General features: G+C 48.3%; 1 protein-coding gene across 1 annotated transcript in view; it reads left to right on the forward strand.

The window, feature by feature from the left end:
- WDR43 (WD repeat domain 43) overlaps positions 1-15,978 on the forward strand; it is a 465,298-nt gene that overhangs the window by 203,025 nt on the left and 246,295 nt on the right. Inside the window, exon 8 of the mRNA XM_086926143.1 lies at positions 13,628-13,799. Within this exon, the coding sequence (XP_086782269.1) occupies positions 13,628-13,799 (172 nt within the window). The remainder of the gene's footprint in view (positions 1-13,627; positions 13,800-15,978) is intronic.

Genomic DNA, 15,978 nt, shown 5'->3' on the forward strand with positions numbered 1-15,978 from the left:
GGTGCCCTCTACCCCAATATCCTTAAGCCTGGAGATCAGAATTGACGGGGACAGGGTGTCAAAAGCTGCTGTGAGATCTAACACCACCAGCAGAGTAGAATGTCCCTTATCGACCTCCAAGCGGATATTATTCATCACAACCGTGAGGGCAGACTCCGTACTGTGTGCGGCCCGGATCCCGTGTTGAGAGATATCCAATAAGTTTGAACTCTCAATAAAGGCAGAAAGATTAACATTGATATGGGCCTCAAGAATCTTGGCCTGGGCGCGAAGTAGGGAGATAGGACGAGAGTTTTTTAACACTCCGGGTCCAGAGAGGGCTTTTTGAGAGCGGTTTGACAACAGCAGTCTTCCAGGACGAGGGGAAAATCCCCTCACTGATGGCCATGTTCATAACCTCTAGTAGCGGAGGGAGGACGACCCCTCTGCAGGTCTTTAAAGTTCTTAAAGGGCAGGGGTCTAGGGGCGAGGATGACTTGGTGGCATCAAGGAGAAGGTTAAGATCTTCTACGGTCAGGAGAGGGAAGCCGGTGAGACACAATTTGGGATAGACTTCAGTGGTCTCCGTATGGGGAGAAGAGATCATAGGAAGAGAAAGTGCTGAATTAGCATCCAGCTCCTGATTACAAATCTCAAGAGAGTTATAGATATCAGCAATTTTAGAGTGGAAGAAGCTCACGATATCGCAGAGCTCCTGTGTTTCAATAATAGGATCGGCAACTTTGGGAGCCGATAGAGAGTCAATTATTTTAAACGGATCTCGTGATGATTTTAGAGAGGCAGTAAGATTGGTAAAATTACTTTTTTCCCTCAACAATAGCCTTCTTTTAGTCTCTCAATAAAGATTTTTGTAGGGCTTTTCCCCGGGGGTCAGGGTGTGCATGCCAAGACCTCTCCACCTAAGAGAGAATTTAAAGACAAATAATGCAGCCTATATCCACAGGCTACACTGTCCAGTACTTCAACTAGAAATTCCACCAAAAATCACCACACACAGCACAGCCTGCTAGTTTCTACCATAGAGAAACCTGCCTCCCCCAGTCAAAGACTCAGGAATGATAGAGAGGAAGGTAGGGACAGACAAGCCCCATAGGCTGCCATTATGTGGCTTAAATAGGATACTGTGCCTTTAAGAGAACTTTCCAGAACTTCTCCCAGTATCCCAGAATGCATAGCAGGTCCCTCTACTTTCAGTTCTTTTTTCCGGCTCCTGCTTACAGGACCCTGGCATTGAGCTCTCCCTTTTTCAAGGGTTTATTGGAATTGTTTTTGCACTTTTGAATTCTAAAAAGTGTTGCAGTTTACTTCTTGGTGTTCTCCTCTCCCTTTTGTGCTGTTTTAGGTGTTTTGGGGCTCCAAAATGCCTGGCCTTTTTGTTAAGTGCCCAGCATGTGAGAGGAAGAAGGCCAAGAGTGACCCCCATGAGGTCTGCATCGTGTGCCTTCCAGAAGATCATGTCCCTGAGGATTGTGTCATCTGCCAGCAGCTTTCTGCTCGGACCCTGAGGGACAGATTGAAGATCAGGCTGGCTGGCCTGGAGGATAGGCGTCTGCGGGCTGCAGGTGGGTCTGGGCAGCCTGGGAAGGTTCCCACTGCCTCCGCTGAGGCCCCTGGGGGGCTCCCCGGGGACAGGAAGTCCAGCAAACGGTCCCATTCTCCGTCGACGTCGATGGCATCGACGACGTCGAGAGGGATGACGGCGAGCTCCCCTTCTCCCCGGGGCTCCGGGTCGAGACGGCGTGACGGCTCGACGGCGCCGACGTCGAAGCCGCCGTCGACGTCATCGTCTTCGTCGACATCGAGATCTTCCTACCGACGCCGAAGGCAAAGTGACGTGTATCAGCGCTCGCCGCCGAAGCGGCACCGACGCTCGCCGTCGAGGCGACACCGTCGGTCGTCGTCGAGGCGACACAGTCGATCGCCGTCGAGGCGACACCGCCGATCGACGTCGAGGGGCTCCTCGACGTCGGGAACATCAAGACGACGGCGGCGTTCGTCGTCGAGGGCGGACCGCCTGACGTCGAGAGGGCGACGTGAGAAGTCGCGGAAGAGGAGGTCGACGTCGAGGAGTCGGCGTTCGACGCCGAGGAGAAGAGGGTCGACGCCGAGAAGACGGCGTTCGACGCCGGAGTCGAGGAAGCGTCATTCGACGCCGGAGAAGCGTCGTTCTGCGTCCAGCAGACAGCGGTCAGTGTCGAGGAGTAGGTCACCCTCTCCAAAACGGCACAGAAGGGACTCTAGTCCCAGGAGTCACGCTGCTTCCAGTGGAGGACGCAAGAGGAAGCGGTCGCCTGCTGATGGGGATGGCTCTCCGCGCCCCTCGCCTAAAGGGTCACCGGGCTCGGTGTACTCGGAAGTGTACACGCCGTCTCGGCCCAGGACTCCGACTCCTCCCCCCGTGCCTAAGGAGGACCCTCCGCCCAAACCACCACTGCCTTCAGGAGACCCTCCTCCACCTCCGGTCCCTCCGCATGGGCCCACACCGCAGCCGAAGGTTCCTCCGCCGAGGTCCACTTCCCTGCCGTCCCTGCCTGTTCCTCCTAAGGGGACTCCGAAACCGAAACCCCGGGAGGAACCGAAGAAACCCCGTGAGGAACCACGGAAGACCCCTCCACGTAAACCAAAGGAGCACCCACGAGCTGGCAGGTCTCGCTCTCGCTCTGGGCGGAAGGAGAGATCGCGGCGCAGATCATCCACGAGATCGAGGCACCGCCATAGGAGGCGCGAATCTCGCTCACACACGAGGTCCTCTGGGACCAGGGATTATTCACCTACCCTATCGGGGTCACCGGACACAAGAGTGTCCCCGATAGATGACCTAGTTGCTTTTCAGGACGTCCTGTTGAGGGGCGCGGCGAAGCTAGGCATATCCCTGACAGTGCCTATGCCAAAGACGTCGGTCATTTTCGAGACTCTACATCAGAAGCATCTGTCTCGTCCTCTCCTGCCCCTGGTGCCGGGCCTGGAAGAACCGGCTATGGCTCTGTTTCTCACCCCGGCGGTGACGAGGGCGGCTCCGTCAAGATTATTAAAGAAGTACCGGGCTCCCGACTCGGATCTCGCCTTTTTGAGAGCGGAGCCTCCGCCTGACTCCGTCATCGTCACGGCGGCCCGCAAGCAGCATGCCACCACTCCGACCTCCACGGTTCCCCCGGACAAGGAGTCAAGGTGGATGGACTCGGCGGGGAGAAAAGTCTGTGGAACTTCCGCTACCTCCATGAAAGCGGAGAGTGCCACGGCTCTGTTGGGACGATACGACCGCGCCCTCTGGGACTCCCTCGAGCGTTTTGCAGGGCATTTGCCTCGGGAGCAGCGTGAAGACTTCATGGAAGTCCTGAGTGAGGGGATGCTGGTGGCCAACCAGATAATCAGCGCGGCTGCGGACTCTTTCCTGTTGGCGGCTCACGGATTTTGCCACGGAATCAACCAACTGCGCCACGCATGGCTCCGGCTTACGTCCCTGAAACCGGACGCACAGCAGAGGGTGGCCAATCTGCCGTTCTCTGGTGAGACCCTCTTCGGGAAGCATGCGGATGATGAAATGGCCCGCATGAAGGCGGAGGCCGAAACGCTGACGGCTGTGGGCCTGGAGAAGCCCAAAGAGACCAAGAAGCAGTACCGCCCCTTCCAACGGCGGTTCGGCGGACAAGGCCGAGGACGAGGACAGGCTTCGGGGCACTCGCAACAGCAGCAGCCGTTCCGTAAGCCGTTCCAGAAGCGGCAGAAGGGCAGGGGAGGCCAGCAGTCGGCTCCGGCGCCCAAGGGCCAGGCGTGGTCTAGGCCCTAGAAACTTACTTCCCCCGGATCCGTTACCCACTCCGGTAGGGGGAAGCATCCAATTTTTTCTGGCAGAGTGGAGAAAAATTACTCAGGACAAGTGGGTGCTGAATATTGTTTGCAATGGATACAGTCTTCGGTTCACCAGCCCTCCTCCAGCTATTCCCCCGGTCAGCTCGCGGTTTCAGCTGCGCGAGCTTCAGGCGGAAGCGGATGTCCTGTTAAGGAAAAGGGCGATAGAAGACGTACCTCTGTCTCAGAGAGGAAGAGGTCTGTACTCCCGATTCTTTCTGGTTCGCAAGAAAGACAAGAACGAGTTCAGGCCCATTCTGGATTTGCGACAAGCAAACAAGTGGATTCGCAGAGAAAAGTTCCGCATGCTGTCGTTGCATCAGATTTACCCTCAGTTGCAACAGGGAGACTGGCTTTGCGCTATAGACCTACAGGATGCTTACTTCCATGTGCCCATTGCACACAAACACAGGAAGTTCCTGCGGTTCCAAGTCGGCACCAATCACTATCAATACACAGTACTCCCATTCGGACTGAAGTCTGCGCCGATAACGTTCTCGAAGTGCATGGCGGTGGTAGCAGCACACCTGAGGAAGAACAAGGTGTTCGTCTACCCTTACTTGGACGATTGGTTGATCAAGGCATCCTCCTTCTCGGAAGCGCAAGCACACTTCCAGAAGACGTGAGTTCTCCTGAACAAGCTGGGGCTGCACATCAACATGGCCAAGTCTGTCCCGACTCCGGTCCAATGCATTCAGTACTTGGGAGCCTCCATCAATACGCTGTCAGCAAGCGTGTCTCCTTCGGAAGAGCGACAATTATCACTCCTTCGGAAGGCTCAGGCTCTTATGACGACTCCATCTACAACAGTGAGGACGGTGTCTTCTCTACTGGGATCGATGGCCTCTTGTATCTTCCTGACGCCACATGCACGGCTGCACATGAGACCGTTGCAGGAGTGCTTGGAGGACCAGTGGGATCAGAGGAAAGGATCTTGGGACGACAAGATTCGACTGTAGCTGCATGCTCTTCAGTCTCTGAAGTGGTGGTGTTCGGCGGAGAATCTCCTCAGAGGGGTTCCCTTTCACAAGGACATTCCCACGCAGACTGTCGTGACGGATGCGTCTCTTCTGGGATGGGGAGCGCACTCCGGGACTCTACAGATTCAAGGCACGTGGTCACCGATGGAGGCCACGTATCACATCAATTTCCTGGAACTCAGGGCTGTTCACTTGGCGCTGAAGGCCTTTCTTCCGTCCTTCCGGACCAACTCTCTGCTTGTACAGACGGACAATACCACCACGATGTATTACCTCAACAAGCAGGGGGGATCGAGATCGCGCACTCTGTCACAGGAGGCGCAGACGATCTGGCACTGGCTTCTGGCCAGAGGACTGACGATAACGGCCACCCATCTACCAGGTGTGCAGAATGTTCAGGCAGACGCACTGAGCAGACTGCTTCAGGAAAACCACGTGTAGGAAGGTACCTCCTGACTATGGTTGCCCCCAACTTTTTGCCCTGTGTTTTAGCTGGTTTTGGACATAGTCGACCTGGGGCCCTGCCAATCAGGACCCCAGGCCTACTGCTCTCTCTGTAAAATGGATTCCATGTACCCTAGGTACATTTCCAATTGGTACTGGGTCACCTTATCAGACCCTGTAACTCAGGGCATAGGTGTACCCAGGGCTGCCAGGGGCTGCAGCATGTATTATGCCACCCCTGGCTGGCCTCCTAAATTTGACACAACTGGCTGCATGACAGCTGGGGCAAAGTCGTGTAATCACCCTTTGCTGTAGGTGTAGTATACCTATACCTAACCCTAAAATGGACACACAGATTCCTATCAGTCACTCCTATGGCAGGCCTTGACAATCCTGAAGGCAGAGTGCTTGGAATCGTGTGAGATGGTGCTCTGGCATGAGCTGAGCCTGTCTGCAGCTTGCGGAACCAAGTCCTAATAGCTGTTCCACGATATCGCATACCATATACTCTTAAGTGCATTATAATCCTCGCGGTTAAATGCTAACTTTGGTATTGCTTTATCAAAACATGTCGAGTAAGGTGTCATACGAATTGGAATACTAACCCCTCGCCAATTCTGGCGACGGGGTTAGCATTCCACCCTTCTAGAGGGACACGACATGTATGTAACTGTGAACCCCGGTTAAAGTTAACTGAAGCCTCAGCTCCACAAAATGGATGCTGCCACCACAGACACGAGTCTGACCTCCTGCTGCTGGGAGTCCTTCCAGCGAGGGAGGCCTGGACAAAGGGTTTCCTGTCCGGGGCGGTGCTAGCACCGTCCCAGACATGGTTTTGTGTATCCTGGGTAGGCAGGGCTTTTCAGGAAGGTGACTGCTGAGTGGCACCCCGGTGCTCACTACGCATAGGCCGGTCAGAACCAGTTCCAGGGGCACACCAGCCCCTGGCCTGGGGAAAGTCCGGCATGGCAGAGGGGTGTAACCACCCCCCTCCTAGTCCCACCCATAGGCAGGACCTAGTCACCGGGTCAGCCCCCTTTTTTAGTATAAAGATGGGAGCGGGCCCCCTGTTCAAATTAATTCATCTTTGGAATCAAGACACGACTTTCTGCGAAAGGACTTCAAGATTTCTTCATCAAGATTCTCCCTTGTGGCTAAGGAGTAGTCACCCTGCATCCGCAGGCACCATCCTAAGAACACTGCGGTCTGCTGCAAGTCCTTCTTCACGAATCCGACGACCCAGCTCGACGAGACCCGGCTTCCCTGGCACCTCTGACCTCTACTCACCTCTACAGCAAAGCTGAGAACCGTGAGTGCGACGAGACCTCGAGGGACCGACGATCGCCAAGACTGCACAACTTCTTTGTAACAAGCCCACCGAGTCTTCCACTGGTGAGTGCTTTGGGGTCCGAGAAGCCCCAACCCTGCGCAGCTCCAGCACCCAAGATCAGCCCCCCTGCATCTCCACGATCTGCGTGGGGCCCTTCTGCTGTTTGCTGTGCACCGCGTTGTTTGGCTACTAGCCGGCTGGCTTGTGGCCTTCTGAACGACGCCCGACGACATCACTGCTGCTGGTCTGGTTGCTCCAGACTGGCCCTTGCTTCCTTCTTTAAGAGAGGCACCCCGGACCCTCCTGGTCCACTCCAGACGCCATTTTAGGTCCACCGCGTGGGCTTGAATTTGCCAAGGCTTTGTTGCCCAATCCTGGGTCCAGCGACGCCGACAGCTTCAATCTTCGTGGGACAGCTCGTTCCTCCTTCCTGGTCGCCGACAACGCCTCCTGGTCCGTGAGATCTTCGAGCCCAGCGTCACCCACTCACCTAGTCGAGGTGGCTACCATCCGGTGCCCACTGACTACTGGCTAGTAGTCTCGAACTTGGTCCCCTCTGCTTTCAGGTGTCATCTTCCATCGATCCAGGCTTGGATCCACCGAACTTTCTTCACTGGTCGCCTGCCAGCAACTTCTTTCTTCCAGGCTCCTGGTCCGGCAACGAGGATTCCCGACGTCCTTTGAGTCCTATGCAGCTGCAGCCCCTGGGCTAGGTAACTTCGGCATTTCGGTGCCCCAGCATAGCCTCACTATCCAAGGGTCAAGATCCACTTTCGTTTTCTCCCTACCAGGTCGGGTTCGCCCGAGAACACTAACTTTGCAATTTCTAGCTACCATAGACTTTGTCCCGCATCTCGCGTGAGAGTGCACACACTGCACCCGAGTCCCCTGGGTCTCCTAGAAGTAATCTAACGATTCTATAGTCAAGTCCTAGCGATTCCAAAGCCTATTAGTACTGTACTTACCTGCTAGTAATTTCGCATTCCACTTTCCAAGTATATGGTTTTCCGTGCCCCTCGGGCATTTGTATATACTGTGCTAACTTAAGTATTTTTGTAAGAGTTTTGGTTTGTGCTTAGTACCCTGTCCTCATAAAGAGTACAGGGCTGTTGTGATTCTTAATAAATAACTGTTTATTTTCATAACACTTGTGTGGTGTCCTTTCACTTGGTGTTCAAGGGGTATATGTGGTAGAACAGCTGGCTTAACACGCCCTCTCGAGTCTTTAGCCTTAGACTGCTCGTATCCACGCTACTAGGATAGCTGGTCTATAAGGTTGACTTACAACCAATCATCAATAAGGGTTGCTGGACTGATACATAGTGTTCACTAGAATAGTGAGCACTGCATATCAGGCCACCTTCTCACACCACGAATGGGTCATAAACGACGAAGTACTAGGAGAAGTCTTCGCAAGGTGGGGAACTCCAGACGTAGATTTGTTTGCCACCGCCGAAAACAGCAAGTGCAGAGACTTCGCCTCCAGGTACTTCCAGCAAGGGACGCTGGGGAATGCGTTATGGATCAACTGGACGAACGGTTTTCTGTACGCCTTTCCTCCCATTCCCCTGATTCCGGCGGTGCTCATCAAGCTGGCCCGGTCCAGGGCTCGGATGATACTCATCGCCCCGGAGTGGCCCAGGCAGTGGTGGTTCACGGACCTTCTTCACCGGTCTCTCCTTCCTCACATTCGGTTGCCGTGCAGGCCGGACCTTCTCACGAAGTTCGGGGGACGGATGTTACACCCCAACCTCTCGTCTTTGAGTTTGGCGGCATGACTCCTGAGATAGTGCAATATGGCCATCTGAATCTGCCCGATGACTGCATGGACATACTGAAGGAGTCTAAGAGACCTTCCACTCGGACTTCATATGCTTACAAGTGGAAGAGATTTTGTATCTGGTGTCAGTCTAAGAACCATGATCCTACGACCTGCAAGGAAGATGTCATCCTTCCTTACCTTTTACATTTGGCGCAGTCTGGCCTTAATGTCCATTTCATTAAGGTACATCTTGCTGCATTGACTGCCTACAGGAAATGCCCTTCACAGACTTCCTTTTTCCAGATCCCTGTGATCAAAGATTTTCTGGAAGGTTTGAAGAAAGTATTCCCTCCTGTCAGGCTTCCCTCGCCTTCATGGGAATTGAATGTGGTGCTGTCCAGATTGATGAAGGAGCCTTTTGAACCTATTCATAAGGCTTCGTTGCAGCACCTGTCCTGGAAGGCGGCGTTCCTCGTGGCCATTACATCGGCCCGCAGGGTGAGTGAAATTCAGGCGTTGTGTTGTAATGAACCTTATACTGTATTTCATGCTGCTAAGGTTGTTATGCGTACTCACCCTAAATTTCTTCCTAAGGTTATTTCTGATTTTCATGTCAACCAGACTATAACTTTGCCTACGTTTTTTCAGAACCCTTCATCCCCAGCGGAGAGGTCTCTCCATTCCCTGGTTGTTAGGAGGGTGTTGAAATTTTATCTGGATAAAACCAAGGATATTCGTAGGTCTGACCAGTTGTTCATCAATTATGGGTCGGTCAGGACGGGTCTTGCGACCTCGAAGCAGTCCATCTCTAGGTGGATTGTGTCCTGCATACAATTGTGTTACCAAAAGGCTAATAAGACCTTAGGAGGTAAGCCTAAGGCTCATTCCACCAGGGGCAAAGCTGCCACGACGGCTCTGCTCCGTAACGTGCCGATTGCTGAAATCTGCAAGGCAGCCACTTGGAAGTCGGTTCATACCTTTGCTAAGCATTACTGCCTGGACACTGACGCCAGGGCAGACGCTCAGGTTGGGCAGGCTTCGCTGCGGAATTTGTTCGCACAGTAGTGGCGTTATGTATTTATTCTCCACCGCCGCTTTGGTGTGGGGATGGGCTTGCCATTCTATTCACTAGATTATGACTATACACAGAGATCCCCTACTACAGAAGGAGTAGTTTCTGTCCTGTATCTCCAGTTCTGTAGTAGGGGTATCTCTGTTATAGTCATAAGCGCCCGCCCTCCTCCCCGGTGGAGATTTTCATTATGTAAAGAATGCGACAGGTCTGGCGTGCTTCGCCTTCAAAAAGAACTGAAAGTAGAGGGACCTGCTATGCATTCTGGGATACTGGGAGAAGTTCTGGAAAGTTCTCTTAAAGGCACAGTATCCTATTTAAGCCACATAATGGCAGCCTATGGGGCTTGTCTGTCCCTACCTTCCTCTCTATCATTCCTGAGTCTTTGACTGGGGGAGGCAGGTTTCTCTATGGTAGAAACTAGCAGGCTGTGCTGTGTGTGGTGATTTTTAGTGGAATTTCTAGTTGAAGTACTGGACAGTGTAGCCTGTGGATATAGGCTGCATTATTTGTCTTTACATTCTCTCTTAAGTGTCTTTGCAGTTTCTGCATTATTTTGACAACTTAAGAGATTATTTTTGATTGCCGGGGTCCACGCACATGGGCGGGACTATTCACTAGATTATGACTATAACAGAGATACCCCTACTACAGAACTGCAGTTACAGGACAGAAACTACTCCTTCTAGGACCCAGAGGTCTGTAATGGAGGATGCCAGAAAAGGAAGCTGAGGGAAGAAAATTAATAGAGAAGTGCATTGCCTCAAAATTGTCGGAGAGAGAGGAAAGGGGCTCAGTGCGGCAGGTAAAAGTGCCTCTGAATAGAATTCCTAGTCCCCCACCCCTGCGCCCAGTCCTGTCCATCCTGGTCAGAGTATAGCCCTCGGACTGCCTCCACCAGATCTGGGCCTGAACATTCAGAACCCCACGTTTCGGTTATAAAGACCCAGGGGAGATTTTGTTGGGAGACAAAATCATTGAATGCTACATTGTTTCGGGCCAGCGACCTAGCATTTATGAGCAGGCCAGCCTCTTTCATTAAAATAGCTTCGGGCAGTGATTTCCCTAGATTAACCTGCTTTCTGATGGGGTGTCGGGAACATGTTGATTTAAAAGCCACTTTACAACATTCGATATTAGCAAGGTTCTCAGGAGATGTCGTAAAATGACATGTTCTGAGCGGAGGTCTAAATGAGAGAAGCTCGGAGCGAGAGTACAACCCACGGTCTGGTTGGAGTTTGAAACGTGGCCCTGCCCGCCTGGCTCCTGGCGCGTCCTCTGCGCGGACGGGCGCAGACGGGCTTAAATTTGGGGCAACTTCTGCGCGCGTCCGCTCTGCGCGGAGAAAGTCATCCAGTAAGTGGACGTCCTTATCAATTCAAGGTGCTACCGTTTGGGTTAACCGCTCCAAGTGTGTTCACCAAATGCTTAGCTGTAGTAGCAAAATTAAGAGGAGAAAACCTTCGTCTTTCCCTAGCACTACGATTGGCTGATCAAGTGTCCAACTAAAGCCAGATGTCTAATGGACACTCAAAACACAATCAACCTACTTCACCAATTGGGCTTCATTATCATTGAAAATAAATCACATCTCCAACCACTTCAGGTGCAACCATACCTAGAGTGATACTCCTAGTATTGTGAACAGCTTGCCTCAATACCCAAAGGGTTCTTAATCTCCAGAACCAACTGGGTCTTTATCAGCCACATGGTCACCTCCCAGTCGACAGTGATGCTCCTTCTAGGGATGATGGCATCATGCATAGCGATAGTGCCACATTCACGACTACACATGAGATCTCCAAGAGTGTTTAGCATCACAGTGCTCAGAAAACGAGGGGGTGAGGGTAATTTGGGGTGTGGGGAGTACATGGAAGATCCAGTGTTGGTTTCACCCAAGGTTAATCAGGCACTACAATGGTGAAACACCTCAAACATACTAAAGGGAAAGAGCTTTCAAGGACCCAATCTCGCAGTGGACAATCACAACCGATGGAGGACTCGTGGGGTGCTCATATGAAGGACATTTTGGTTCAGGGACTCTGGACCTCACATTTTTGTAAAACAAATACTGCAGGGAAAAATGTCCTTCTTCGGACAGGCAATGTGCCTGCAATGTATTAGATCCTGAAACGGGGGGTGGGGTGCCCATTCCATACAATGGTCACAACTAGCGCAGACCGTATGGTAATGGGAAAACAAACACAAATTCCTCCTCCCAGCATAATGCATACCAGGGCAGGAGTTCTCCCTTGCAGACTTGCTCAGCATGACACAGCAACAAGTTCACGAGTGGAAACTACACACTCCATTAATGCAACAATGCTTCCACCAGTGGGAAAACCCTGCGATAGACCTGTTTGCCACCGCTGAAAACTCAAATAAATGGCAAAACTTTGCATCCAGATACATATACCCACTATCCAAAGGTAACACTATGGGTGAATTAGTCAGGGTTATTTGCTTACTCTTCTCCCCCTCTCCCACTCATTCCATGCACAGTCAGTAAATTCTGACTTCGGTGACCCATATACTGATTGCTCCCACATTGGCTCTACGGCCATGGTACACAACACTGCTAGAGCTATCCCTAGTACCTCACGAGAAGTTACCCAATGATCTAACGCTTCTCACTCACAGCAGAGGCCGGGTGAGATATCCCAATACACAGCAGCTCAATCTTGCAACCTGGCTGCTTAGGTCAAAGAGTTTGGATACTTGAATCGACCTCCAGAATGCAAGACTATTCTGAAGGAGGCCAGATGACCAACCACAAGAGCTTGCTATTCAGTGTGTTAAACTTATAAAAGGCACTTTTAGCATATACCTCAATACGCTTACATTTTCAGCCATTGCAACATCTAAAAAAACAGGAAGCACCAATCGCTTTTCTGTACTCCGGTCCTCAAAGTCTTCATGGCAGGATTAAAACGAGTCATACCACTATGTAACCCGCTAGTACCCGCGTGGAACCTAAACATTGTCCTAACGCAACTTATGAGGCCACCATTTGAACCACTACAAAACTGTCAAATTCAATTTTTACCATAAAAGGTGGCCTTGATTGGATCAATAACATCTCTACGAAGGGTTAGTGAAATACATGCACTCACTGTGGAAGAACCATATTTCCAAGTATTCCCAGACAAAGTGCGTTTATGCACAAATCCAAAGTTCTTTCCTATAGTTATATCCCCTTTCCATTAAAATCAAACTTTAGAGTTACCAGTATTGTTTCCTAACCCATAGTCAGTCAGTGTGTTTTACATACACTGGATGTTAGATGAACACATCTGTACTACTTGGAATCTGCTAAGCCCTTCAGGAACACACAACTGTTTAGTTCTCAAATCCACATGAAGAAAAGGCTATTTCAATAGCAGGAATAGCAAGAGGGATTGTCAAATGTTTCCAAATTTGTTAAGCTAAAGCAAAACTAACATTAACAGCTATGCCAAGGGCTCATTCGACAAGGAAGAAAGGAGCGACCATGGCCATTTGGGGAAGTATCCCTCTTAGTGACATTTGCAAAGCAGCAACATGGATAAACCCACATACATTTACAAAACATTGTGTGGATGTTTAAGCTAGACAAAAGGCTCTAGTTAGAGAAAGTCCTTCAGAAATTATTTCAAGCAAACGCACAATCTCGTGCCTAAAGCCACTGCGAGCGGGGTACTGCTTTACAATATATCCATAGCATGTGTTTGCAGCCAAAACATGCTACGAATTGAGTGTTACCTACCCTGTAAGCATTTATTCGTAGCATGTTTTGCTGCAGATTCACATCCACCCTCCACCCTCCTGCCTCCCCAGCAGGAATTAGATGGTAAGAATACACAAACATGCAGCATGTTTAACAGAAAATGCTAACCTACCATACTATATCACTCTATTTGGAAAGGAGAAAAGAAATCCAACAAATGAGTTGTTGAACATGCACAATACCAAGAGGGGGAGGAGAAACGATGCACACCGCTGATAATAAAACCTTTGAGAAAAACAACTTGCAGATTCTGGGCCCAACACTAGATGGCAGGAGTATGCTTAACATGTGAATGTGTAGCACTACATGCGACGAATAGATTCTTACAGGGTAAGTAACATACTCCTTAATTATGCTTTTACTTTATTAGTCAGGTGTCTGTACTGTAGAAACTTTCCTGATGCATTTATATTTTCTTCTCTAGGTATTGCAAAAAGCCTCTATCATCAAACTCTGTAGTTGAGATAGCAACATCAGGGAAAGATGGCGACTCCACACCAAAACCAGTCTCTGTTTTATCAGCAGCATTCTGTGCGGACAAACAGTCATTAGTGCTTGTATATGGCAGCACAATACACCCAGTGATGGAGAGATTGGTAGGTTGAAGAGACTAATTTCAAAACACGATTGCGATTGTATAATACTCCCTAATTTAGTTTTTTTCTGTTTTATGTGTAGTCCTTGTTGTTAGATTCTAATATTCTCTACAGCTATGTACATCTTTAGTAGACTTGTTTTAGTTTTTCATTCCTACTACACCACCCCTTAATCTAGTCTGCAGCCCCCCCTCAACTTTGCAATGCTCACTGACAATTATCATATGAATATATATATATATATATATATGTATGTATATATGTATGTGTATATATGTATGTGTATATATGTATGTGTATATATGTATGTGTATATATGTATGTATATATATATGTATGTATATATGTATATATGTATGTATATATGTATGTATATATGTATGTATATATGTATGTATATATATATGTATGTATATATGTATGTATATATATATGTATGTATATATGTATGTATGTATATATGTATGTATGTATATATGTATGTATGTATATATGTATGTATGTATATATATGTATATATGTATATATATGTATATATGTATGTGTATATATGTATGTATATATATATATGTATATATGTATGTGTATATATGTATGTATATATATATATGTATATATGTATGTGTATATATGTATGTATGTATATATATATATGTATATATGTATGTATATATATATATGTATATATATGTATGTATATATGTATGTATATATGTATGTATATATGTATGTATATATGTATGTATATATGTATGTATATATATATGTATATATGTATGTATATATATATATGTATATATATATATGTATATATGTATGTATGTATATGTATGTATGTATGTATATATGTATGTATGTATATATATATATATGTATGTGTATATATATATATATATATATAGAATATATATATGAGTTCCCAAAGCAGGCGAGCGCAGCGCGTACGGCCACACAAACAGGAACCAGCGAGACCCAGGAAGGTGCAAGTTTTTCTTTTATTTAATTTTTAGCCCAGCACCAGTCCACCATTATATATATATATATATATATATATATATATATATATATATATATATATATATATATATATATATATATATATATATATATATATATAATTAATTACATACAGGGACTCAGTCAGTCTATTATTCTGCAACAGTATCCCTCCCATTGGATACCAGACAGTGAGTGACTACAATGTGCGTTTGCACACAAGCACAGTAAGTGGTCAACTTTTAGTGCATGAAACTTACTGGTGCAATCTATGTGTGCAGATATGTATGTGCGTTGGTAGCATGTGGGGTTGTAGATTTACATGCTCTGCATACTCCTGCCATCCAGTGTTGAGCCCGAACGTGTGCAACTTGTTTTCCTTTGTAGAATTCAGAGTCTCGACATGTTGTGATTTTACCCTTGGTCCACCGTTCACCACCACACTAGCTCCTCCTCAGATAGTTTTCTTCTGTGATCGGGCTCAGACTTTTAGGAACGCTACTCTGGGAGCAGCATGGTCTACACCAGTTTTCCAAAAATACAAAAAGTGTCAAAGGGTCTAAAGAGTCTATGTGCGGTTCATTAAACTAACAAAGATCTGTGCCTACTCATCTAACAGTTTTGGAGGAACATTGGTGGATATCAGCGATCACTAGCAGGATACCCATCAGTCACCACTCGGAACCGCCCTTCATCATTTGGCATTCCTGTTGACCACACAATTAGTACACCACTGGTTCAGATGGAAGGTCAGATGGTATAACCTCTGAAGAACTTTAGTGGCCAAAGGTGGCGGAGTGTCACAAACTACCCATCAATGGAAAAGATGAGGGTGACTGATTTGCAGTGCTGTGAAAAAGTGTGATAAGTGAGTTAGAAAACATAAAATTGGGCGAGGGAGCAGAAATAAGACTAACTTTATTCTGTTCTATGCTCGCTCCACCAATATTAAAAATAGCAGCATAGGTAGATTTACAAAAATATCTACCTGAATGTAAAAATGGTCGACATGTTTCAGCAATATGTAAGGACTGTAGAGTCCATTGCTTTCATCAGGACCGAAGTACAACAAAAATGCTACTGCAAAAGGTGAAGTGAAGGGTATAAAAAGTGACAGTGTTAATATTTCTGCAACATGAAAAAAGATCATCTGATTTCCTAGGTGTCCTTTATTCGCAGAAGT

The sequence above is a fragment of the Lissotriton vulgaris genome, chromosome 6 (genome assembly GCF_964263255.1).
Source record: "Lissotriton vulgaris chromosome 6, aLisVul1.2, whole genome shotgun sequence".
In the NCBI taxonomy this organism is placed as follows: Eukaryota; Metazoa; Chordata; class Amphibia; order Caudata; family Salamandridae; genus Lissotriton; species Lissotriton vulgaris.